Source organism: Heliangelus exortis, chromosome 23 (assembly GCF_036169615.1).
Source record: "Heliangelus exortis chromosome 23, bHelExo1.hap1, whole genome shotgun sequence".
Lineage (NCBI taxonomy): Eukaryota > Metazoa > Chordata > Aves > Apodiformes > Trochilidae > Heliangelus > Heliangelus exortis.
Genome location: NC_092444.1, coordinates 3,350,387 through 3,376,896, shown reverse-complemented (window position 1 = coordinate 3,376,896; position 26,510 = coordinate 3,350,387). Strand labels below are relative to the sequence as shown.

At 47.3% G+C, this 26,510-nt stretch overlaps 2 protein-coding genes across 5 annotated transcripts in view; one reads left to right on the top strand and one right to left on the bottom strand.

Moving 5' to 3' along the window:
* TMCO4 (transmembrane and coiled-coil domains 4) overlaps positions 1–17,802 on the top strand; it is a 39,469-nt gene extending 21,667 nt beyond the window's left edge. For 3 of the 4 annotated variants that reach the window (XM_071767389.1, XM_071767390.1, XM_071767388.1), the window contains 3 exons: positions 1,023–1,140; positions 4,029–4,146; positions 17,078–17,802. In XM_071767389.1, the coding sequence (XP_071623490.1) occupies positions 1,023–1,140; positions 4,029–4,146; positions 17,078–17,401 (560 nt within the window). In that variant the 3' untranslated portion in view covers positions 17,402–17,802. Of the gene's footprint in view, positions 1–1,022; positions 1,141–4,028; positions 4,147–6,926; positions 7,168–17,077 lie in introns of those variants that run through there. The other variant, XM_071767391.1, reaches the window with a different exon arrangement.
* A 4,048-nt stretch (positions 17,803–21,850) lies between these two features.
* On the bottom strand, positions 21,851–26,510 carry HTR6 (5-hydroxytryptamine receptor 6). Its single transcript, XM_071767243.1, has 4 exons — positions 24,884–26,510; positions 23,274–23,432; positions 22,390–23,004; positions 21,851–22,178 (listed from the first exon to the last, which is right to left on the bottom strand). Exons 1-3 carry the CDS (start codon positions 25,613–25,615, stop codon positions 22,579–22,581), a joined length of 1,317 nt encoding a protein of 438 aa, XP_071623344.1. The 5' UTR covers positions 25,616–26,510; the 3' UTR covers positions 21,851–22,178; positions 22,390–22,578.

The following is a 26,510-nucleotide window of genomic DNA, read 5'->3' as shown; positions in this document are numbered from 1 at the left end:
AGCTTTTGGATTGTTGTCAGGTGCTGGGATTTACACTGCAGAGAAAGATGAAGGCACTGCAGGCAGCTCCCAGTCCTTTACTGCTGTCAGGGAAAGGAAACCAATTGATATACATTTTAGAAGTCTGGCCAGACAGCACCTCTCCCTCAGAACTCCATGCGGTATGCAGTTATTCTCACTTTCAGTTTAGGTGAAATTTAGGCATCAGGTGCTAGGTCTCTCTTTACAAATATTTGAGAACATATGTTAAGACATTGTTTAAGAGTTTAGGAAAGAAGCAGAGCTGCCCAATATTTCTCACACAATCATTTTTTTAACTGAAATTTCCCAGCTGCAGCTGTCTGGTGAGAGAGGGAGATTTATTATCCTTAAAAGTCAACATCCCTTTTCAGCAAAACGTGCCCTGGGCATTCAGATTAAAGGATCTTTCAAGAAAATCCAACCTGTTTGATAGATTATCACTTCATGTGGCAAATACCTTCATTGTTCTTAGTTCCCAATCAGTATTAATAATTTGGGAAATTTCTGTGTACAGGTCATGTCTTTCACAAACTTATCTCTAAGGGATGTGGGAAGGGTTTAATGTGCTTAATATATGACAACATTTGTTGACCCTGTGGAAAGTCCATCCCTTTCACCTGTTTCAAACCATAACAGTTCAGCTTTGTGCAGACCCAGGTCAATAAATCTGTGGAAGGAACCATCCACAGGTTTGCTGCTTGAACTGTATCTTTTTTGACAGAGGTCAGGCCACTTCCCCCTCTTGCCATCAGCCTAGTTCCTTTCACTGCCTCAGGATCTCTCATTTTCACATTTACTGGTTCCAGATGGAACACTGTTCATTTATCCAAAATTATGTTTCAGATCCACCTTTCCGTTATTTCACTCTTTAAAATTTGAGCCACTGAAATGATGATTTTTTCCTGTAGCACATCTGGACATCCCCCTCCTTGGTGTATGTGTCAAGATACATTTTCTCATCTGTCTTCTAAACCTGAGCTCTTCTGCTTTCATCTTAATAGACTCTCAAGGGATCATTGAAGATGTGGTCTTACTGGGAGCTCCAGTGGAAGGAGAAGCCAAGCACTGGAAAGCTCTGATGAAGGTGGTGTCGGGCAGGATCATGAATGGTTATTGCAGGTCTGTACATGCTCAGCCCCTTGCTGCCTTCTCCTGGCACTGCTTTGAAATTATTTTCTACATTTATTTTGAAAGTGAATATTTGCTCAGCTGGTGAGTACTCTGGTCCAGTAGCTCCAGAGCCAGCAGTGCCTAAGCCTCTTCTCTCTGGATGTCTCTCCCTCAGATTAATTGCAGATGACAGTCCTGAGGATGCAGCTGAAGACTGCTCTCTCTCCAGCTCTCTGTGATGCACAGTTACACTGGAACCCTGAGGTGCTCAGTATGTAGGTCCTGTTGAAACACTGCCAGTGTTCTCTGACCCTGGCAGCTTAAAGCTGGGTCAGTGTGTTTGTGTGAGTAATTTGACATACTGTAAGGCCCCTTTAAATCTCAGCTTTACGTACAGGACTTTGAATATGGCCATTAAGTTCACTGACAGTTAGAGAATGTGAATGAATATTAAAAACTATAAAAGCTTTGAGATGCAATTCACTAGGGGCTGCTTATGGGGATCAAGATGTGAAAATTGCAACACAAGGGATGGAGCTCAAGCACATTGGAATTTGTTCATACCCAGACTCGGTTTCTGGTCCCAATAGTGAATGTGAACAAGATATTTCGTTTGCAAAGGAGGTATATCTGGAATAGCTCTAGAAAATGCACCAGTGATGTGAAAGAATTCAAAGGTTACCTTGAAACCAAATACCAGCCTTTTAAAACTGTGTAGATAATTGCTATGCAGAGTTGTGAGAGCTGTTGGGTGAGGAGAGATTCAGAGGCACCAAACAGCCGAAGCAATCTTACAAAAGCTGTTCAGAATTCAAGTGACAATATCAAACCTAATGACTGCGTGTTGGAAGATAATTGTGCCAAGAGCACTGCTTACCAGCACAATTAGAAGAGGGGAATTTAAAATGAAGGAGTGAAGCAGGGAAGACTAAAAGCATGGAAAAAATAAATTGAGAAATAACTAGCCAAGGAGATTAGCAAAGAACATACAGCTGCAAGTCAAGACAGCTTGAAACCTGGGGTCAAGGGCAGTTAAAATGCTGTTGGTACTTTAAACACACACTACATGTCTATGCCTACACACACACATGTAAGATGAGGATGGATTGTTCATCTTAACTGAGAATGTTAAGTTACAATGAAGAAGTAAATAAAAGAATTAAATGCCTTCAAGATTAAATCAACAAATTATTAATCCCATCTGTCAGTTAGGCTGAGAATTGTTACTTTTGTCCTTTTTGGATCCCATGAGGTGATATGGATGCCACATGTGCACACCAGCTACAATATTTCTTTGTGTGACCTAAGGAAAAAGCAATTGCTGGCTCCTTGGGAATGCTTCTGCATTCCTCCAAGAAGCCAGAAAAGAAGCCAAATATGTTATATTGTTGCATATAACTGAATTTACCCTAACAAATATCATTCCTCCCCATGTTATAAAAAAATCAATTTCACTCCAAAAAGCATTTCCTATTTTATATATATATATAAAAATGGTCTTGTTAGACTTTCAAAGCCTTCAGGTGCTGTTGCAATAGGATAATATGTTTGTTTGTGCCTCTCTGCATGCAGTAATTTTGTGAGTCTGCTCTGGTAAGCCCATGTCTTGAATATTGAATGAAAAATGATGTAGAAATTGTAGGAAGAAGCAGGTGAGGAGACTGTCAGGAAATATTCCCCTGCTCTGGTACTCTACTTTGTATTCAGATGCTGAATTTGAGGGTGATTCCGTTAGCATGAGGGGCAGCAAGAGGAGGTAACTGAGAGATATAGAGAATTTATGTGAGGACAAGCAAGAAGGATTATACAGACATTTCGTTGTAAGACCTCACCTGATTCTGATTCCTCTGGTCTCACAGTAATACAATTTGTGGCCTCATTCTGTCACTTCAGGAATAACTTGATCTAGATCAGATGAATCACACTGCAATACAGTTCCTGTGATATCAGATTTGGGCCCAGCTTGTTGAGCTTTAGTCCAGTCCAGGTTGTCTCCTTCAGCTTTGAAGTCTGAAAGGACATGGAGAGTGAAAGCCAGGTGTCAGAGTGTCCCATCTAATTTCACAGCAGGGTTACAAATTCCTAGTGGGAAACCTTAACCACATTTGTTAGGCTCACTCAGCTTTTGAAAGAACTCATGCCTGAGCAGTGTAGATGTATTACAAAGATTCTGTAGAGCTCTGAGCACACTTAAAACTTTCAGCATGGAGAGGGAGGACAGGAGGAGCCAGAAATGGTGACTCATGGGGGTGCATTTTTCCTGCTGCCATCACAAAGTACAAATACCACTCACATCCAACTCAAATCTCCTCTGTGGAGTATAGAGGCATTTAGGTGCCTGAGTTGTATGCTGTTGGCCAGCACAGAAGAGGTTCTGTATTTCCAGAGGAGGTATTGCCTTCTCTCATCGTGCTACAGTCTACCCTGAAACTGTCACAGTGAGTTATGGTGATACTTTACAGTGGGAACAAACTCCTCCTGGTCCTGTCATTGAGGCCATGTGTTTATACAGGACTTATAAATCAGGAGCACTCTGAGGAGCTTTGCAGTCAGATTATCAGCTGTCTACAGGCTGGAGGACTTCTACCTTTTAGTACATTAAAAGGATTAAATGTGGGACTGTCTTGCATCTCTAAGCAAATACAGAAAGCTACAGAAGGGTCAGATTTTTAAACATGCTGCACCCACGAATCAGGATTAAATTCAAAATTACACTACTGTGTCCCAGGAACCTGCCCTGAACTCAGCAACTGCTCTGATTCCTACAGCAGACAAAGCTGCAGCAGGTCTTGGTCCTGCCATCAACATGCTTCCCTCCTGCTCTCCTTGTGGTCTCAGCAGTCACACACTGTATTGCTTTGGCAACAGGATTTCTTCTTCTTCTGCTCTATTCCTAGGGGGGACTGGCTGCTGAGGTTTGTCTACAGAACCTCCTCTGTCCAGATCAAAGTTGCAGGCCTCCAGCCAGTTGACCTGGATGACAGGAGGATGGCAAACATGGACCTTTCATCTGTAGTAAGTAGTGCTACTTATATTTTCAGGTTTTTCCATGTATCCTTTGCTTGCAGAACTGTAACCTCACACAGATTGACACAGGGAAGACAGGATACTGTAGAGAGCACCTCCATGTACATTGTACCTCTTTCCTTTCTTTGAGATAACTCTCATCTCAGACTTCACTATAGATTTGGTTGGCCCAGCTCAGTATTGAGCAAAAAACTGAGAATTTGCCTCTCTTTTTTGATATGTTTGGGGCTTTTTGGTTCTGAAATGTCTCAGGCTGGAGACAGAAAATTACATTTTTTCCAAGAATGACCTTGCTGTCTTCCAAGCCCCAGAGCAGCAGGCAGGTAGAATCAGCAGCTAGGAAACGTGGAGCTCAACCACATGGCTGTGGAGTAGGTGCAGCCTGCAGTCTTATCTTGGTGGAGCCTTCAGCACTGCTCAGGTTCATCAGGGAGAACGTGACAACCCTTGTACCTTGGTCCCCTGAGCTGCATTGACGTGGAGTACAGGAATCAGTTTGTAATTACAGGAGCTCCTGACCGGTTTGCCAGGTCCAGACCTGGGCTGCAGCCTTTTTGGAGTGCAGGTCTCCAGGAAGCAGTTCCCCTCCATGGCTGGTAGACACTCAGTTTCCTCGAAGCTATCTGGTGTTGTTAATGATAAGCTACTGTATGTCTAGCAATATTCAACTCAATTACCTGGAGCAAACTAATGACGTTATGGCTTTATCTTGACTCAAGAGTGAGCTCTTCCACAGAAAATCACTCAGAACTCAGCCTGTGTATTCATAGTCACAGTCATTTTGGACACTCAGTCTTGTTTTTCCATATCTTAATGTTTTAACTGTCTGCAAATTGGACTGGAAGATGTCCAGTCCAAAGCTCAGGATACTTCTATGGTCATTTTTCCTCCCAGATGTCCCCACAAACCAGTAGGTGTTGTCAACCTTGCTCTGGAGCCAAAGGCACTTTTAAGTGCTTTCAGATTTTTTGGAGCTCCAGCCTGCTGAGCCTATAAATACCCAACTGTTACCAGCTCATTTCATTCATTATAACTGAGCTATATGCTGCCCTTGCCAGAAAACACAAGGCTTAATGCTGTACAGATAAAATAGAGACACTGAAAAACAAAACAGAGGCTTCCCAGAAAGAAGTGGTATTAGCAGAGGCTTTTAAACATGGTCCAGATCTACAGCTGTTCTTCTATCTTTGCATTTCCTTGCTTAGCATTCCTGACTGCCCCCATGTCCATTTTGCACTGTCCCTAGAGTTGCCAGTAGTCAGTTTTGAGCAGTGACAGCTGTAGCAGGCATGAAAAGAAAAATGGGCAAAGATGTCAAGCAGTGGTGGCACTGGGGTGACTTCTGCTTGTTCAGTCTGTGCTACTCTGCTCTTTGTAACTTCTCTTGAGAACCTCAGTCTGCTGACCTTCTGCTTCCTGAACTTTGAAACCCTCTGGAGTCCTGCAGACCTGATCCTGCCTGGCTCCCAGCAGATTTTTCCCCAGTGAAGCAGTATTTACATTTCAGCTGAAAGAATAATGGTTGCAGAGCCACTATCAGCTAGTCTTTTGTTGTTGTGTATCTATATTCCTGCTGCCTGCTGCCAACAGACAGTTCCAGTGATGTTTTCATCTCAGAAAGAGCTGTCACTTTCCATTGCTTTATCTTACTGCAAAGAACTGGGAGGGGCGGGGGAGAAGAGCAATTGCCTGCAGGTGGAGAAACCTCTATGAATAGGTGTCATTTTCTTGATCCTTTTTCCAGACCATGGAGCTTTATGAAAAGAAACACAGTGCATTCTGATGAATATTTGAAATGTAAAAGGAGCAAGAATGGGGCAGGACTTATTCAGGGGTAATATTTTTATAAGTGGCAAGAACGCAAAGCTAGATTTTGCTGCAAATGTAGTGCAGCAGCATAACAGAAATTTATATAGAGATATGTTCTATAATGGGGACTTGCAGATGCCCTTGCTGGAGGTCCCTGGAAGTCTTCTACTAGGAATAAGAAAGGACAAGCTGTGCTAGAAGAAGAAAGAATAGAGGATGCAAAGGCTCTGTGTGAAAATATTATGCAGACAACCTCAGTATTTTAGGCTTCTCCCAGTCCCCCCATGGTGAACCCAGACTGGATCCACAGGGTTTGGTTCTCTTTGGTGTGGTAACATCAGAATCCTCCAATGAGTGGAGGACTAAGAGACCTCAGTATAAACAGGAGTTCACCCCCAAGGCATTTAGTGTGTCTCTCTTGATTAGTGTGCTTTTTATCTGACTGACAGTAAAAAAAAAATGAGAGAAAAATGTCCTCCCACTCAACAAATGCAGTTATAAAATCCTTCCTAAAGGTTACAGTGGGACTGATTTATTCAGTAGATTTATTTGACAGCACCTGTTAGAGAGACCAAGGAAGTAATTGAGCTGTAGTATATTAGACTGATTGCTGTTTGTTCAGATGGGATACTGGAGATTACATTTTGCATTAACATTTGAATATTACAGGAATACTCAGAGTTGGAATGTAGGCAGAGCATTTTCATGGAGGCTTACAAGTCAAGGAGAGGTACTTGAGTTTATCTGGGCAGTTTTACCACAGCAGGAACCAGGGATGAACTTACAGGCTTGGGGGCAGTAGGAATGGATGGCTGGAAGTGTAGTAGAGAGCATGAATCATGGTAATTATTGCAGCAGTCAGTACTGTTTTATCCTTAGTCCAATGTGAAAATTCTCTTACAGATCTCTACATTATGATTGAATTTTGCAGTGACTTTAAAACTCCTTCCTTTCCCAAGTTTTTGAGGGCAGCTAAATTCTTCTTTTCTGATTCTTCATCAACACATTCTGTGGATGGCAGCTCCCTGCAAGCTTCTGGGGCTCACAAATTCCTCTAAAGGCAACAGCAGTGGAGAGTAGACCTTGTGACAACCCCTGGAGTGCCAGAGCCATGCTCTTTACAGCCAGCAGGCTAAAGATCCAAGGTGCTGTTTTCTCCAGAGCAGGCATGCAATGGTAAAATAAAATGAGAAAAACATGCTGATGCATTTTCATTTCATTTCACAGCCATGTTCTGCTCCTGCAGCACCTCTGCACAACAGAAGGCAAATAAGCAGAGCTGCTTTTAGAGTAATCTCTATCATAGTCAGCAAACCTTTGCTTTTTCCCCTCTGAGATACCTCAAAAGCTTTTTCCCCTCTCCTTTTCTCTGCTGCTGTAACTGAGCAGTGGGAAAGCTCTCTGACAGTGATTACAAACCAAGAATAACTGATGTCTCTTTCCAAAAGCTCTCTCAGAAGAAGGGCCCAGTATTCCTATTAAAAGGGAAGGGAAACAGACTCAAAGCAGTCTGGCCTTCAGCCAGCACACATAAATACCATAATCAGATAATAAGTCTGAATTTTGTGAAATCCAACAGATCTGGCACTTCTGTCAGCCAGGCTTTTTTCCCAAAATGCATTAAACTGTGGGTTGCTTTCCAACCCACCCACCCACCCCAGTCCCCTTATTCCTATGTCTTACAGCGAACAATTAGTTAGGGTTACAAAATGTGGATTAATTAAGAACCCTGGGGAGTTCAAAAGGCAAAAGGTTGCCTGTGTCTCATTACACCTTTGTTTCACTTGTTTCAAATGAGCAGTGCCACCTCCCGCGGTGCCAGGCATTACCAGGATCAGAAGAGCAAGAGCTCAGAGCAGAACTTGGCTTTAGAGAGTGGCTCGAAGGAGTATGAGGAGCATTTCACGCATCTGCGGCACATCCAAGTCTTTGTAGAAAAAAATCAATTTGTCTGCTGGGCTATAAGGTCACCGGGATCATTTTTATCCTCCTCCTGTGTCCCTACAACCCTGTCATCAGGGTTAGTTTTCTGTGATCCTTCTTGCTGTTCATTTGGGAGGTCTGAGAATCACACTTTAAACACATCATAAATACATTCTGCCAATTGAGATGCAAGCAAAGGGTGCTGGTGATGTCTATGTTGGAACAGAGAAAGAAGCTGAAAAAGCTCCTGCAAGAAAGTGCAAATGGAGCCATTTGTAACTCGCAGTTTGTATTTGCTTTGTGGCAGACAAAATCCTCAAAGGCCATTATTGCTTCTCCTTGCTTCCATATAGATGTATTACTTGAGCTTAATGCGTTCTTCAGAAGGCTGAGGGTATTTCCCTCCTTCTGAAAGGCAGGGAGAACCATTTGATAGCTCTCCTTGATCTTTTATTTCTCGGCATTTCAGAGTCTACATAGGCACTGCCACTCAGAAGCACCATGGTGCTCTGGCATTGTGGCCTTCCTGCAGATTTCCAGCAGCAATTTCCCCATTTCCTCCACTCTGCCTGGAACATAGGTATCATTTCCTGGTGGGTTTCCACAGCATCTGTTCCAATGTGTACAGTGTTTGGACACACCAAAGAACCTGGGCAGAGCTGAATTTCTGGGACTGCACCCTTCCTTCAAGAAAGCTGAGATTACCAAGTGCTACCTCCCATAAAGGTTCACAGGTCCTTTATGTTTACATCTAATACCATTCCACACAGGAAATTTGCTGTTCCACTTGAGCAACCAGCAAAGTTTTGACACCATTACACCTTTCTCCCATGGAGTCTATACAATTTGCATCACTTACACCATTAACAGATTTTCTCTTATCCCTCCACACATTAGAGCACTTTGCATTTGAGACCAAGCCTGTTCTTACAAAGCCAGGAGCTGCAGGCTCTGTTCTTGAAAGCTTTGCAGTGAGCAGGCTTGTAGCTGTTGCCTTTGCAAACAGCTATCCCCATCACAGCCATATGAAGCCAGGCTGAGGGATTGGGATTGTTCAGCCTGGAGAAGAGGAGGCTCCCAGGTGAGCTCAGAGCAACCTTCCAATATCTGAAGGGGCTACAAGAAAGCTGGGGGAGGGCTTTGGACACAGGGGGGTAGGGAGAGGACAAGGGAAATGGGTTAAAACTTGGAGAGGGGAGGTTTGGGTTAAACACTGGGGAGAAATTCTTTAATTTGAAGCTGGTGACACCCTTCCAAGTTGCCCAAGGAAGCTGTGGCTGCCCCGTCCCAGTCAGTCTTGAAGGTTGGATGGGGCTTGGAGCACCCTGAGCTGGTGGGAGGTGTCCCTCTACATGGCAGGGGGAGTGGAACCAAATGAGCTTTAAGGTTCCTTTCAACCCAACCCATGCTATGATTCTGTTCTATGATCATGCAGACCTTTCTCCAGCACAACTGCCAGCAAAAGCAGTGGGAGTTTTCCAAGTGATGTTAATGATGTTTGATTCTAACAAGTGGTTACACAGAGCACAGGAAGGTGAAGTGAGGATAGAGAATTTAGCTTTCTCTCTCCTCGGTTGGACCATGAAGGCTAATCCTGTCTAATTTTTGTGTTCTGTGTGGAGCTTTGGTTCTGACCTCTTCAGTGAAGGCAGCAAGCAAATGCAGTTGCAGCATCCAATTAAAAGTGTTAATGAGGGGGAAGACTGACTTAGCTGGCACACTGCCTGCATGAGGTTTTCTCCTGTGGTGCAGTTTTTAGTTAATGTGTTTGAGCTCTTGCAGTTACAACAGCATTCATACTAGCTGGATGTAGCTGAAATACCATGGAGCCCGTCACTGCTTGCTGCCCCAGTGACACTCAGGCAAAGTCTTAAAACATGCTGCTGGTCCTGGTGGGATGGATTTGTAGGAAATTATGTTGCTAAGGAGTGAAGTTACTGGAGCAACTGGAGAGTTGGGCTGATTCCAATGGGATGAGGTTCAACAAGCCAAGTGCCAGGTCCTGCACTTTGGCCACAACAACCCCATGGGGAGCTCCAGGCTGGGCACAGAGTGGTTGGAGAGCAGCCAGACAGAGAGGGACCTGGGAGTCTGGATTGACAGGAAGCTGAACATGAGCCAGCAGTGTGCCCAGGTGGCCAAGAAGGCCAATGGCATCCTGGCCTGTATCAGGAACAGCGTCGCCAACAGGTCCAAGGAAGTGATTCTGTCCCTGTGCTCAGCGCTGGTGAGGCCACAGCTTGAGTCCTGTGTCCAGTTCTGGGCCCCTCAGTTCAGGAAGGAGATTGAGGTCCTGGAGCAGGACCAAAGGAGGGCAACTAGGCTGGTGAAGGGACTCGAGCACAGATCCTATGAGGAGAGGCTGAGGGAGCTGGGGCTGTTCAGCCTGGAGAAGAGGAGGCTCAGGGGAGACCTCATCACTCTCTACAACTCCCTGAAAGGAGGTTGGAGCCAGGGGGGGGTTGGGCTCTTTTCCCAGGCAACTCTCAGCAAGACAAGAGGGCACAAGAGGTCTCAAGTTGTGCCGGGGGAGGTTTAGGTTGGACATTAGAAAGAATTTCTTTACGGAGAGGGTGATCAGCCATTGGAATGGGCTGCCCAGGGAAGGGGTGGATTCTCCATCCCTGGAGATATTTAGAAAGAGACTGGATGTGGCACTCAGTGCCATGGGCTGGGAACTGCAGTGGTAGTGGATCAAGGGTTGGACTTGATGATCTCTGAGGTCCCTTCCAACCCAGCCAATTCTATGGTTCTATGGAGTTGCCCTGCACCATAGCTGTTGAAACTTTCTAAATGCCCAGATACATCATTACCATCAACTCCTGAGGGAGATGAAAGCATGGATAAACTGAGAACAGTTATTTTGTCCTCAAAGAGGGCAAAAATTCCCTTAGTTAATCAAAAGTGATCTTGGTTTGTGGAGGTGAGCTGAGAAGGTGGTTTAAAAACCACAAAGGTGGCAAGATTTCAGCTGCCAAATTTTGTGTATCCCCAGAAGGGCAATCAGTCTGTTAGAATGCTAGAGGGAAGGAGTCATCCACTGCTGCAAGCAGGTCCTGTTGTATCATCCCAGTTATGGAGAGTGCATTTCATCTCACTGTTTTCATCTGGACTCTTGAAATATTCTCCATAATCCTGGCGTGATCGATACAGCAAATATTTTGGGTCACTAGTGGATACATTAGTTTATAATGTCAAATATCTGGGCCCCCTGAGCTATTTTTAGGAACACTGCAGTTTGATTTATCAATCCAGTCTTTATTTTGGGGGATCTCTTTTCTTCTGAGGCCCAAGGGATTATGTTCAAATTATTCCCCCAGTGATAATCAGATGCACAGTTTATTCTGGGCCTCTTAGAACATTCTCCATATCATCTAATTTAAATAATTTCCACTTGGAATAGCACTGAAAAATAAGGATTTTATTATAGTCACCTTAAAAGCATGTTGTGCAACTTTGATATATTTGGAAAGGCTCTTGGGTGTTCAGACACAATCTAATAGCTAAAGAAAAGAACTGATTCCACTTCTAGCAGTCATCAGGGAGAGCACCAGCAAAAAAAAAAGAATCATCAGCAGCTCCACAAACAGTTGAAAAACTGATGGAAGCAGCTATAGGTTTCAGCTGTGGCCTTGGTGTGCAGGGTGTTTCCCTTGAAACTCTTTCAAGGGCTCTCTTATTAATTCAGAATTTATGAAGCTCCCTCTTCCTAACTTTGTCCTGCCCGCTGTCACTCATGTACAGCTGCTCTCTGTCTCACCCCTTAGGGCTTCACACTTCCAAAATTTATTTTCCTCCTTTAACTTCCTCTGTTGTCTTGTTAGATTCTGTATTTTCCTCCTCACCATCATCCTCTTGCAGTTGGTAAATTGAGCTGGCAGATTTCATCATCAAGAGAAACAGTTTTCACTCAGAACTGTCCACATCAGCATGTTTACACAAAACATAGCAAAGTTTGATGGAAAAAGTCCTTGGAGAAAGGAACCTTGGTGTGATATTGGGCTGGATGCTGGCTGAGGGTAATGTCCATCAGTTGTCTTCCCAGAGGTGAGAATGACTTGATCAGTAAGTCAGGGCTGAAAAGTGATTACAGGCAAAAATTACAGCCTGTCTTAAGAAACATCACTATAATTAAAGAAAAAATTTTTCCTGGTGAAGTTAGTTTTAAAACAAGGAAGAAAATAAGAATGGAGAGACTTGTTCCATGCACAAGCATTGTGATGGTGTGAAGGGATGATGGAGCAGCCAAGCTTCAGCTGAATTGTGCTACAAGCTTTATTCTGTCAGTTTTTCAGAGTAGAAATAGAAATGTTAAAGAGGAATAATGCAAATGACATTGACAGCATTTTCAAGATTAATTCAGCCCTCTAAAGTTTTCCTCTGATATCCTCTAATTAGCTTCTCCTCTGCTGGCAGCCAGGACTGCTAATGCTCAGGGTATACCTACAGTGCAAGGGAAGACTTAATGCAAATTCACATTTTTTAATAAATACACTTAAATCCCAACTTCTCAATTGATAGATGTGTTCATTGTCCTTACTTTTGAGAAATGCTATTTTCTAAGAACTGAAAGAGAAGAATTTTGTTTCTATTTTAACTTAATTTCAGCCTCTTTCAGGTTTGTTTAATGTTCTTCTGGTTCTCTCTGGGACAACTGGCTCTGCCAGGTCCATCCGTATTCCGCTGCCCAAGTAGCATTATATCTTTGCTGGAAGCTTCCAGAAAACTGTGGAGAATAAATGGAACATTTTCTGCCAGGCTGAATGCCCTCTATTATACAAGACATACCTGGCATTCTGAGTTAAGACTTACACTGACATGTGGGAACAAATCTGACCAGAGGAACCTGCCAGCTTAGCAAAGGTGGCTGCATTTTGAGTGATAACCTGGCAGAGCTCAGCAGTCCTCAAATCTATCAGTCTTTGCCACCATCTGGTAGAGTAGGGCTGTGTGGATTCAGAGGCACTATCAAGAACAGAGGATTTTTTTTTGAAAGCAAAAATGACATTTGAGTTTCTTTGCTTCTTTACCAATTCTACCCCAACACTGGGGTAGAATTACAGGCTGGTGGTTGCTTTCCCAGCTGCACTCCAGTTCACTTCCTGGATTACAGATTTCTCTGCCACCGTTGGAAAAGGAGAGTAAACCCAAGAGCTGAACTGGCAGGAACCAAAGCTGCTGAGCTGGCTCCGTTGGGATGTGCCACCCGGAGGCAGTTTGCATTTCATGATGCATGTACACACAGTGCCTGACACACCAGGGGGAAAAAGGGCTGGGAAGTGAGGTGTGATTATTATCTGAGCTGCAGGAACTGCTGCTCACTCTATTAACTCTTCTCACCCTCCAAAAAAACCCAAAACCCAATTGTTTTTCTATTAAAACAGACAGTATTTGTCAAAAGGGAATCCTGAATCCTGCCCTCCAAGGCAGTCATTACTGCTCCTGCTGAAATAACAAAGCTCTGGAGGGGCATTTTATGTTGAGGGTATTTTTTCCTGCCTGATAAAATTGTTCTTTGGATGTGAATGGCTCAAAACAAATCAAAGAGGTGACATTCTCAGCTGTCTTAATAACCTGAGTTCCTGCAGCTTGCAGAGTCCCTGTGTATTCTCTGCTCCTGCTGCATTCCCCCTTGCTCCTCTGTAATTCTCCAATCCACAGGATAGTCTTCAGTCCATAGGATGTTTGGTCAAGGAGGAAGGCAGAGCCCAACCTTTATCCCTCCCTGCAGGTACCACAGGGGCCAAGGGACTTCCAGCAGAGCTCTCATAAGCTACACCCTGCAGAGCAAACAGCTTTGAGAGCTGACCCAGGGTCTGGAGCCACTGTGTGCTCCTTGCACTGGCACCTTGGGATCAGTAGAGATCTTCTTGAGGGAAGCTGGGCAGGATCTGGGCAGGGAAACAGTTGGCTCTGGAATGAGCCATGTCAAGCAGAGTAATGTCACTGTAATAGCCAGGGTCGTGGCAGTCTTGCCAGTGCTCAGATGGGTCCATGGCAGAGCCAGAAGTGTACCAAGTGTCCTTTCTCTCAAGTCCACCAGTTGGCAGCTCCCCAGGCATCCCCTCTGGGCTACAGAGTACACCTTGGGATCCTGTAGCTCAAAACCTGAAAGAAGTCAGGGTTCTTCCTCTCTCCTGAAGAGCTGATCTTCATGGATGGATCCTGTGGTGATGCTGGGTCAGTTCTTTCACAATGCTGGGGAAAACCAACTGAGTGGAGCTGTGGAGGTAGCACCAGCTGATGGCTGCTGGGGAGAGCTGTGTAGTCACTGCTGATGGTTGTGTCTTCTCAGACACACTGCTTCCTGTCTCCTGTCCCTCTCCACCTGGAGCTGCTGTCACAAACAGGGAGAGCTGCATCTGTGCTGCAGAGCTCACAGCTCCTTGGGTGCAGCCACCACCAGAGGGTTGGATGCAGGCCCAGGGGTGGCATTATTTGTTTTAAAAGCTCCCATCAGTTGTGGTTTTACCACCCCATAACCAGAGGCACTTACTATACCAAATAAAAAGACTGCAATTTATTTTAAGAGATGCAGCTAATTAGGCTCAGTGACATTTTTTTATGCCTTGGGGTGGATTTGGACTTAAAAACCTTTCCAGACTTTCTGAACTGGCAGCTCCTTCCAGCTGAGCAATGCAGCCACCTGAGCAATGGTGGCTTTGGAGATCTTTGGAGTAAATAGGTCTTTGGCCTGGTGCTGCAGCCAAGCTAGTGATCCAGGCAGCTAGCTTGTGTTTTCCAGTGAGTCAAAGCAACCATAAAACCAGCTACAATGGGGGAGAAGTCACCTAAGCACAAAGATAAACCTACCCCACTGCTTTCATTTCCTTATAACAAGCATAAATATTATTTGTTTTGGTTGCAAGCAGACTTTTCTATTCCATTTGCTTTTAAATTCTCCCTGAACTTTGTTATGACAAATACTCAAGCAATCCTTTCTTTCCCTCTAAAGTTTTTCTTGTCCCTTATGTTAAGATGTTCCCATCTCTTCTCCAGCACATCCTGCCCAGTGGAGAAATTCGGTTTTTCAGACTAAAAAGGGGCTTTTGAGAGGTGGAATTGCTGAATTTTCCCCCCAGGATGGCAAAAAAGTGGCAAGACAATTTGTTCACTGTTCTTTTGGTGATGGCTCAGTACTTCATGTCCCAATACACACAGTACAGCAACAACAAGTCCTACGTCCTCTTACGCTTCTCAGAACTTGTATTGGTCTGGAATCCTCCCCTGGGCTCTTCTGGAAACAGAAGTGAGGATTTTTTGAGAGATTTGGTGGCATTAGCAGATCTGTGGCACGGGATGGACTTTCAGGAGTTTTCAGCTTCTCTTGTAGCTGCATCAGGCAAGGCTCAGCTCTTCAGAGTGCTCTGTGTGTCTCCTGGTGCTGGAGGAAGACGAATTCCCTATTATTTTAGTGGAGGATGCAGGATCCTGAGGAGTTAAGAACACTGAGTCCTTAGAGAGGGAATTTGTTCTGTCTAACTAATGACCAAGTGATACAACTGGCTGGGAAATCCCCAGGCCCTGAGCAGGGAAGGGGGGTTGTGATGACTGTAGAGTTTTCAGAATACAGCAGAAAAGATATCCTCCCTGGACACCCATTTCCGTCTTGTTTCTCCCCACCTCACCTAGCCCTGAGCACCTTTCTTTCCTTAGCCCCCAGCACCCCTTGCTGTGCAGCAAAAGGTTCTTCCCCTTTTCAGAGAACCAACACACACATCTTAACAGCCAGCCCATTAGTCCTTTAGTAGTTATTTTAATTAACTAATCTGTTCAAAACATCAAGAGCCTGTCGAGCCATCTGGACTGATTCAAGTTGCATATTGCATTACTAATGTGCTAATTAAATCCTCCATTTTGCTCCAAGTCCTAAAAAGCATTCAAATGTTACCACTCAAAAAAACCCAACAACTCAGAGGTTTGAATGTTGCCCGTGCAAGAGAAGAAGTTTGCTTTAAGTTTGGGGAGAGGTGTGCTGGTCAGGAGGAACTGATGGAGCCAGCAGGGAGCTGAGCAGAGCCCAGCTCTGGGTTTCTCAGCTCTCACCCTCTCCCACGAGCAGACAACCCCTTCCTGGGGCCCTTGCACGCAAATCTGGGAAGCAGGAAACCTGGGACTGTGATGTTGGGGATTCCCTGCTGTGAAAATGCCCTAATTAGTTGCAAGATTAGGGGAAATAAGTGGCAGCATTGCATACAGCAGCCTTCTGGCTGGGTCAGGAGGGATTTAAATTAGAATTTAGCAAAGATACCCTAAAATATCTTAGGAAGCAAATCACACCCCTGAATCACAGGATCTCCTGGTGTAGCATCCAAACAGCCTTGCCCCATTTCCCCCCCCCATCCCCACTTTTCTCTCCAGAGGAAATCCCACTCTCAGTCCACCTGGTGATGCTGTGAGCACAGGGCAGCTGCAGGCTGGTCTCCAGGAGGATCCTGCCTGTCCTTACTGCAAACACTGAGCTTGCACAGGACCCCTGAAACAGAGAGGGCAGGTTCTGCCTTTCCAGCCAGGTAGACTAACAAAACCCTGCAGTGGAGTTTTTCCTCTCCCTCCTGTGCCCTGGCTGGAAGGGTGGGTTCCAACATCCATCTCAGGAGGGTTTATCTTATGTTGGAAATCACTTTACAAGAAAAGCATGTGGGATTTTGCATGTATTGTTGATTTTAATTTGGTTTATGAACCCATTACTCTCAGGCTCCCAGTTTTATATGGTCAGTGCAGCTTCCAGCCAAGAGCTGTAACACGCCTGGTAGCTGTGATGAGATTTAATGACTATAGCCTAATTTAAATAAGATAATCTTTGTTTTTACAAGGGAGCTAAGGCAGCAGGAGGACACGTGATGTAACAGACAACAGGGAGGGGAACTAAGACAACTTGTCTTGCCCTTACCTGGGTGTCTCTTACCATGGCAGGTCAACTCCTCTCTTACCCTCGTGGCACCCAGAATCTGGGGGTTTGTAACTCAGCAATATCCAAGCATTGACAAACTTATCTGTGAGAGGAAAAGCAACCCCTGCAGCAGTGAGTGCCATGCAGGGTGCAACCAGCTCAGGTTATTGAATGGGCAGCTGCTCTTTCCGGGCCTCATTCTTTCAGCCTTCCAGATCCAAACCCAAGTCTCACAGGACTTGATGGAGCCAGGTTCCCTGCAGCCTCTCCACTAACATTACTCATTGCTTGCAGGTAAACAGCCACCTGGACTACATGAAGCAAATGGATATCATCCTAAAAGCTGTGGGCATTAAAACCAAGGACAGCCATCTGGAAGAGAAGGGCAGCAGTGGTCTTTCCTTCCCTCTATCCAAGAAATCCCAACAGGCAGCAGGCAGCCAGACTGGGAAAGAGGCAAACTCGGTGCAAGAGGAGGATGTAGCTGATGTTGAGGCTCTCCCAGCCATCCACACTCACCACCAGGATTCTCCCAGCTGCCTCCAGGGAGGAACCTTGCTCCCCTGCCCAGACTATGCACAGAGCAGGGAACAGGCAGCAGGTGAAGGTGTGGATTAGAGCTCTTCATGTTGGGCAGTGGTGCTCAGCCAACTCTAAAATTGCTGTCAAAGCACTGCCCATTGCACTGGGATTCCCAAAGGAGCTGTTGGTTGAGCTGACAGAGCTGTAGCTGCAGTTTTCAGAGTCTGGAGTGTGTCACTCTATCAAACCTTTCAGAGCAGCCACCCACAGCATCACCCACAGATGAGAAGGGGCTGACTCCTGCCTGAATCAGTGCTGCTTCTCAGGAAGCAGTGCCACTACCCTCCTGGGTTTGTTCTGGAGGGAAGCAGCTGTCACCATTGAGGGGCTGTGCCTCTGCTATGTCACTCCTAGGAAAGCAGGTGGCTCTGTGGGTATTTTTAAGCCTGTCATGAAGAAGGGCTCATTAGTAGGACATTAAAACCAGTTTTCCACCAGCAGGTGTTTCCACTAGTTTGGTTTTTGGTTCTCGGGTGAACAGGTGTGTTGCAGGCTCTGGCTGCCCAGCTCTGCACATCTCAGCATCCCTGTTCTGGCTTTGGTGAACAGGGAGGGGGCAGAAGGCTCCAGCTGCCTGGCTCCTCTCCTCTGTCTGCTGCCAGTTTGCTGCCAGGGCTGGGGCACTTCCCAGTCCTCAGGACTGTTCCCTGTCTGCAAGCTGAGGTCAAGGAGTATTCAAGGCCTCTCTGCTCTTAGAAACATGCTTTGAGGCCCTGGGTGGAAAGACAGCAAAAGGAACAAAGTGGGGGGGGTTTTAGGATTTATTATTTTGTGGAACTTCCTTCCAGGCCTTGCAAGCCAGCAACCCTCAGAGACTTTCATTTTGTGTCCCACACACTTCTCCAGCCTTAAAAGCCTCCCCTAGACTTATTTTTAGTTGGCTTAGAATAAAACTGATACTTGGCACAGGATAAACACAGATCTGTTTGATTTCCACCTCCTTCCATAAAAGCCAATTGGTGTCTGCTGTCTTCTCTCTCAGCTTCAAACCAGAGGAGGGGCCCTGCTTTACATCCCCTGCCACACAGAATGCTCCAGAACCATATGGGAGTGATCCCCATCTTGCACAAAAGGGCCTTTTCTGGCCTATTTTGCCTCTAAGCCCCAGAATATATACCTAACAGGCACATGGCAAGAGGATTAACCCCCTTTGAAGAACACCTCTCTGGTCTTTATTTCGAACAAGTGCCAGCTGATACAAACACCTCCCCACATCCAGGTTGGGAAGGTCTCATTGAAAACAGTGAGATTGCAGCCTCTGATTTTGTTTCACTCAGAATCCTCCCCTCCCCTTCTCACCCCAGCAGCTAGTGTAATAAGCCCTCTCCTCTCTTTCCCCGTCTTTCTGCAGACCTCACCTGCAGGTTATTTCTCATCAAATGAAAAATGTGGCTGCTCTGGGGGTGCTGTCTCACCTGGTGATACACTGCAGCTTTGGGTACAGTGCCTGGCTGTTCCAAATTCCCTGATTCTAAGGGGTGCTCAGACCTGCTCAGGTCCCATCTCAAGTGGTTCCTCACTGCAGAGCCATGGGGACTTCTCAGCCAGGCTGTGTCAGGCCTGTGTTGCTGGTCAAGGTCGATGCTGTTGGCTGGAGGAAAGGGATACAATTTCCCCACCTCATGCAGAGGATTTCTCCCCAAGCAAATGCTTCATCACAAAGAAGATGAGAAGAGAGTCACTGTTGCTGTTTCTGAACTTCTGGCTGAAAGAAGTGGCCTCTCTTTGTCCATCTGCTGGAGCCTGTGTCTTCATAGAATCATAGAATCATAGAATTAGCTGGGTTGGAAGGGACCTCAGAGATCATCAAGTCCAACCCTTGACCCACCAGTGCGGTTGCTAGACCATGGCACTGAGTGCCACATCCAGTCTCTTTTTAAATGTCTCTAGGGATGGAGAATCCACCACCTCACCGGGCAGTCCATTCCATTGCCTGATCACCCTCTCCGTAAAAAAATTCTTTCTGATATCCAGCCTAAATCTCCCCGGGCACAGCTTAAGACTGTGTCCTCTTGTCTTGTTGAAAGTCGTCTGGGAAAAGAGACCAACTCCCACCTGGCTCCTCCTTTCAGGTAGTTGTAGAGAGCGACGAGGTCTCCCCTGAGCCTCCTCTTCTTCAGGCTGAACAGCCCCAGCTCTCTCAGCCTCTCTTCATAGGGCCTGTGCTCGAGTCCCTTCACCAGCCTGGTTGCCCTCCTTTGGACCTGTTCCAGGACCTCGATATCCTTCCTGAACTGAGGGGCCCAGAACTGGACACAGTACTCGAGGTGTGGCCTCACCAGGGCTGAGTACAGGGGCAGAATCACTTCCTTGGACCTGTTGGCGACGCTGTTCCTGATACAGGCCAGGATGCCATTGGCCTTCTTGGCCACCTGGGCACACTGCTGGCTCATGTTCAGCTTCCTGTCAATCCAGACTCCCAGGTCCCTTTCTGCCTGGCTGCTCTCCAACCACTCTGTGCCCAGCCTGTAGCGCTGCATGGGGTTGTTGTGGCCAAAGTGCAGGACCTGACACTTGGCCGTGTTGAACCTCATCCCGTTGGAATCAGCCCAACTCTCCAGTCTGTCCAGGTCCCTCTGCAGAGCCCTCCTGCCTTCTGGCTGGTCCACACTTCCTCCCAGCTTGGTGTCGTCTGCGAATTTGCTGATGATGGACTCAATCCCCTCATCCAAGTCATCGATAAAGATATTAAACAGTACTGGGCCCAACACTGTTCCCTGGGGGACACCACTGGTGACCGGCCGCCAACTGGATGCAGCCCCATTCACCATCACTCTCTGGGCCCGGCCTTCCAGCCAGTTTTTAACCCAGCACAGGGTGCTCCTGTCCAAGCTGCGGGCAGACAGCTTTTTCAGGAGAATGCTGTGGGAGACGGTGTCAAAGGCTTTGCTGAAGTCCAGGTAGACCACGTCCACTGCCTTCCCCTCATCCACCAGACGGGTCACCTGATCATAAAAGGAGATCAGGTTGGTTAGGCAGGACCTTCTCTTTCTAAACCCGTGCTGGCTGGGTCTGATCCCTTGCCCATCCTGCAGGTGCTGTGTAATTGCACCGAGGATGATCTGTTCCATAACCCTGCCAGGCACTGAGGTCAGGCTGACAGGCCTGTAGTTTCCTGGGTCCTCCTTCCGGCCCTTTTTGTGGATTGGCGTGACATTCGCCAACTTCCAGTCATCTGGGATGTCCCCAGTGAGCCAGGACTGTTGGTAGATGATAGAGAGAGGCTTGGAGAGCTCTTCTGCCAGCTCCCTCATCACCCTTGGGTGAATCCCATCCGGTCCCATAGACTTGTGGGGATCCAAGCAGCTCAACAGGTCACTGACTGTGTCCTTCAATATTACAGGGGGGCTGTTTAGATTCTTACCACCTTCTTTAAGTTCCAGAAGCCATCTGTCCTCAAGATAACCTGTCTTTCTTTTGAAAACTGAGGTAAAGAAGGTATTAAATACCTCAGCCTTTTCCTCATCTTTGATAACTATATTCCCACTCATGTCCAGTACAGAATGAATGTTTTCCTTGCCCCTTCTTTTGCTGTTGATGTATCTGTAGAAGGATTTCTTGTTGTCTTTCACAGAGGTGGCGAGTATCAGTTCTTGTTGTGCCTTTGCCTCTCTGATTTTCCTTCTACATGACCTGACTATATTCCTAAATAGTCTTCTGGACTTCTGGAGTTCATCATGTGTTTTTCTACTCCTTTTTACCTGGAGTTATAGTCAAGTATGTTTTTACAAAAATCCATCTGTGGAGAGATGTGCATCCTGATCTTCATTCTTGATACCAACCCCCAGCTCTCTGTCCACAGGTGCATGGCCTAAATGTATTAAAGAGATTGATATTCCAACCTGTGCTCAGTCCTCCCTTCATCACAGCCATTTTCTCACTGACCAGCCCTCAGCTGCAAAGGGATTTGCAGCAAAGAAATGTCAAGTTAGTCATAAAAACACTTGTTCAGTTCTGGAACATACATGGGCAATGTGGCAAGAAAACTGATGAGACTTGCTTGGCACATGGCTCCTCCTTCCAGCATCCTGGGGATGCTTTGTCCTGCTTTGTCTGGACAATCAGGAGCTTCAGGAGCACAAACTCATCAGCGTGAGACAAGAAACCAGCAGCAGGGCTGGTAGAGGACAGAGCAGCTGGTTCCCAACCTATCTCTGCATCCAAAAGGCACTTAAGGAAGAATTTGCTAAAACCATTTGTTGGGTTGTTGCTTGTTTTCAAGTGCCCACATTACCATATCACTCCCTGGTCTCTCTGCTAGGGCTACAAGGAGGGTCAGGGGGCTGGCACTGTCATTTAGAAGACAAAAGTCGTTTAGATTCTCACTTGAAGGTGAAAAAAAAAAAAAAAAAGATATTTTCTAATGGCATCACCTAAAAGTTGGTGGATTGTCAAAGTGTGATGGTCATATGCTGGTTTTATGAAGCTGTAGGACAAAAGCTGAAGGGAAACTTATCTCCTTCCTTACTACTGTCAGGATGTCAGGATACCCATTGAGCCATAAACAAGTTGAACACTGACGGCCTCACTGAAGATCCAAACACCAACCTTGAACATTTTGCATCAAATGTAATCCCCTGGAGTGCAGACTGTTGGTGATTCCACACTATGGTTCCACTCTGCTGCAACCCACAGCTGGCATGGGAAACCGGGACAGATCCAGCCCAAAGAAGGAGAGGAATTTCAGCTCCAAGGTGTGATGCTCTGTGGACCTGAGACAGCCCCAAACCTCCTGTCCATGAGTCATGGGATGTGGTTTCCACCATTCCTCTTGATGCACTTGGTGAAACAGAGGTGATCTGCTGTGTGGAAGCTGAAAAAAAAGCCTTGGTTTGAGTTTAGGGAGACAAAGGCTGGGTCTAGAGTCCGAAGTTCAGACGAAGTGGAGGTGAAAAGGCCACAAGAAGCAGTTCTGTGAGAAGGGCAGGGGATTGGTGATGGTGAGCAAAGGAGGGATGGAAAGGGAGAGGAACAAGGCAGATTGATTCCGCAGTAAACTGTGGCTTTGCACTGTTGAAATCCACCCACAGGAGCTCTTGGTGACATCGTCTTTTCCAAGGAGACACACCTGGTGTCTGAAGAGGGCATCAAGCAGCAATGCGTGGACAGGGAGACATCTGGCAGCAAATCATCTCTCTGGAGAGCTTCCATCCAGCTGGGGGATCCTCCCTAGCACACAGAGGTCTGTGACCCCACCACTGAGACACCCTCACTCAGGCCACAGGGGTGCCCAGGCGCTGGTGCTGCAGGTCCATGTCCGGGGGCTCCGTGTCAAAGAGGTTGTTGACCTCTTCACAGGAGCCAGAGGTTGGGAGAGCCCAGGGGCCATGGCTGGGGGGCAGCAGGTTGTGCTCATTCCCCAGCACTGCAGACTCCACCGAGTCTGTCTCTGCCTGCAAGGTGAGGACATTCTTGAGGGACGTGGTAGCACGGGCTCCACTGTTGGAGTTCCTCATGGAGAGGGAGATGGCGCTGGGATGAGGCTCCCCTGAGTGCCGGCAGCAGGGTAGGAATTTGCCCATGGCTCTCTTGAAGTCCCTCATGAAGAGTGGGTAGATGATGGGGTTCATGGTGCTGTTGCAGTACCCCAGCCACGTGAGGACATCGAAGAAGCCAGCAGGGACACAACTGCAGACTGCCTGGCAGGGGGGCAACAGCAAGGATTAGCACCATCTCCCACTTCAGCCCCAATCCCAAGTGGTTTCCCAGGCATGGCAACATTTTCCTTTCAAAGGAACCCTCCAAAACCCTTTGGAAGGGTTTTTCCTCCATTCTTGTTCTGTTACCACCCAGAGAAATTGCATCTTTGGTCCCAGAGGCTTTTCAGTAAGACCTGCAGGCATCTGAACTTCAACCCAGTGAACAGCTTTTGAAAAGCTGATATAAAAAAAACCCCACAGGTGCTCACCTGTGTCACGTTGGTGACAAAGAAGGGGAGCCAGGCCACGAAGAACATGCCCAGGAGGATGCCCAGTGTCAGGCTGGCCTTCAGAGCCTTCTTGCTGTGCTGGTTGGTGAACCTCTTGCTCTCACTGGTGGCCATGGGCTGGCTCAGGGCACAGGGAACCTGCAGCAGGAGATGGGGCAATGAGTAAGAGCTTCTCTCCAGGCTCACCAGCACCAGCCTCCACCCAAAAAAATCTGTCACTTGGTGCTGCATATCCTGCAAAAAACCCATCATCCCCTTTGTGCAAGAGGACAGAACACACCACCATGCCCAACCCATCAGTCAGGATGAGGAAGCCACAGAAATCCTCAACATTGAGGAGGTTTGATTATTATTTTTTTTAAATGTAAAATAGGGACTTTATCATTAAGATGCTTCTTTTATAGAAAAATCCTAATCCACTGTTTTAGTGTGCCCTAGAGGGGTGGCTCTGACTGCTGGTTAGAGCAGCAAATTGATTATATTTTTGAAAAGCAGAATGTCAAACATTGCAGCCTCCATACCCCAGAACTCAGGCCTCTGTCCACACTTGCAGTCAAAAATGATCATCTCAGCCCTCTGCTGTAATGCAAAGAGGCCTCACTGCCATGCAGCTCCCTGCCCCAAAAGAGAAAAAAATTGGGTTAAAAAGATGAAACCTGAGTGTTCTTGGGCTGACACCTCGTTTTCAACTCACCCTAAGCTGATCTGGGGCTTTGAGGAACCTGCAGGGCTACTTTTCTCTGCTGGTTTTCCAATATCTGGCAGCCAGGGGAGGGAAAAGAAACATTTTATGGTATTGTCTGTTAACTTTTTGATTCTCATTTTCCTTTCCCAAGTCTGGTACATGGCAGTGTGGGTGGGAGAGCTGGCTGGGTGGGAGAGTCCTGGCTCCATTCTTAAAAGAGAGAGAAAACCAAACAAAATCAAGGTCTTTAAAGGCAATTAAGTTTTGCTTTGTTTTGTTTTGTTTTTTTCTTTTCCCTGTAGGATATGAGGTCAATAAAGCTCATTACAGGGAATTAAAGCTGTTGGATTTAGTGGCAATTACCTTCTGGAGAAACACAAACAAGTGCAGCCATGTTCTTGTTCTAAAAACCACCCAGGCAGTCGAGTAAGGAGGTATTCTGCAGCTCCCATATAGAGCAGGTAACAAAAATAGAAGCTGGCTGTTCAAAAGGAGGTGCTCTCCAGAATTTGGGAGTTGTTATTATTTAAACTCCTTCTCCCCCATATGTCTGACGCCCACCACGGCCAAGATTTACACGTGGAAAGTCAGAAAAGATTAAAACCCTCCAGGATGATGTGAGCCAAGAGGAGGGTGAAGTTGCATTTATTTTGCAGCACGGAGCATTTTTGCCTGGATCTGAATTTATTTCTCTGCTTCTGCTCATGATGCAGCTTAAATGCACAGCATCACTCAGACAAGACTCAGGGCACCTCGGAGGACATCTGGGAGGCGAATGTCCTTCCCTGTGGTCTGGCTGCCAAAGCCCTTTGCTGGCTCTAGCCCGGAGACCACCCTGAAGGCAGGAAGACCCCAAGAACACCACGGGGATGAGCAAGGAACAACGTGGCCATGGCCACCTTACCTGCGGCATGGTCTCATCAGCAGTGGTGGCCGTGGCCACATTGGAGGTGAGGGAAGCCACTTGCACCGCCTGCTTGCGGGCTGCCAGGAGGATGCGGCAGTAGGTGAAGGAGATGGCGGCGGAGGGGAGAAAGAAGGTGAGGCAGGAGGCCACCAAGGCGTAGGGCAAGCTGACCAGCAGCCGGCACTGGTTGTCATCCCCTGGGGAGGTGACATTCAGGGCCTGGAACTCAAACTCCATCTCATGCCATCCCATCTTGATGGGCAGAAAGGAGGCCAGCGCAGCCAAGGTCCAGGTAGCCAGGATGAGCCAGAGGGCTCTGCAGGAGGTCATCCGCAGCTTGTACTTGAGGGGGGAGATGATGAGCAGGTACCGGTCCAAGCTGATGATGCAGAGGTTGAGGATGGATGCGCTGCAGCACATGACATCAAAGGAGTACCAGAGGGAGCAGAAGTCACCCCGCAGTACCCAGCGGCCGTAGAGCTGGTTGAGCATGGCTGGGGGCATGACCACCAGCCCCACCATCAGGTCGGACATGAAGAGGGACACAAGGAAGTAGTTGGAGGTGTTGCGGAGGGAGCGCTGGGTGACAATGAGGAGGATGAGGAGGAAGTTGCCCACTGTGGTGAGGAGGATGATGAAGCAGAGGAAAGCAGCCACCCAGCTGCTCCCCACCAGCAACGAGCGCTCCCCCAGCACGCTGGAGTTGGGGGGCCCCAAGTTGTCCTCCATGAGGAGCCAGGGGACTTTCTCCAGACGTGACCTGCACTAGGTGATCATCACCAGAGCCAGCTCCAGGGGAGAAACACCATCCCTCTTTCCCTGTTCTGTGTCCATCCTCCCTTCTCCTCTCCTCCTCCTCCTCTTGTGCTCTTCACTGGCACTAGGGGCAGAGGGACATTCCCAGGAGCTGATCAGCAGGAGTGAGGTTTCCTTCCCAGTTACTCGCAGCCAGGCATCTCCTCCTTCCTGGACACTGCTTCGGGTTTCTGGGAATGCTTTGGATGATGGGATGCTCTGGATGCTCTGGATGGTGGGATGCTCTAGGTGTGCTGGACCAGGGAATAATCTGCACCCCAGGATGTCCAGAATACTCCAGGTGCTGGGATGCTCTGGACATCAGGATGCTCCAGATGCCAGGGCTGCTCTGGATCCCAAGACACTCCGGATGCCAGGGATGCTCCGGATCCCAGGACACTACGGATGCCTTCTCTGGACCCCTGCTGCTCGCTGTCCTCCGCCGAGTTTCTCCGTACCGCCGCTGCAGCCAGAGCCGGGGAGGAGGCAGAGGAGCCCGGAGGCAACGAGTCCCGGGATGTTCCCAGGAAGATGCCTCACAGGAGGTGCCTCTCCCCCGCAGAGGTGCTTGCAGAGTGGTCTGTGTGTGTGTCTGTGTGTGAGTGCAGGTGCCAGCCCGGCGTTTCCTTGCTGCTCCGAGATGCTGCACGGAGAGGGAGGCAGAAATGCCGCTTCGGAGGAGGAGGTGGGGCTGGAGGTGGCGGGGAGAGGAGGAGATGAAATGAAATGCTCATGAAAACCGGTATCTGGTAGAAACTCTACAAATTGGCAGCCAGAGAGTTCCTTTTTCTACCTTAAAGAAACAGCCAGCCCCGTGCTCTGCCTTCCC

Coding starts and splice junctions, on each gene's coding strand:
- HTR6 (XM_071767243.1), bottom strand. CDS start 25,615: ATGGAGGACAACTTGGGGCCCCCCAACTCCAGCGTGCTGGGGGAGCGC. Junction 23,433..24,883: donor CTGATGAGACCATGCCGCAG/GTAAGGTGGCCA, acceptor CTCCTGCTGCAG/GTTCCCTGTGCCCTGAGCCA. Junction 23,005..23,273: donor TTGTCACCAACGTGACACAG/GTGAGCACCTGT, acceptor CCCCCCTGCCAG/GCAGTCTGCAGTTGTGTCCC.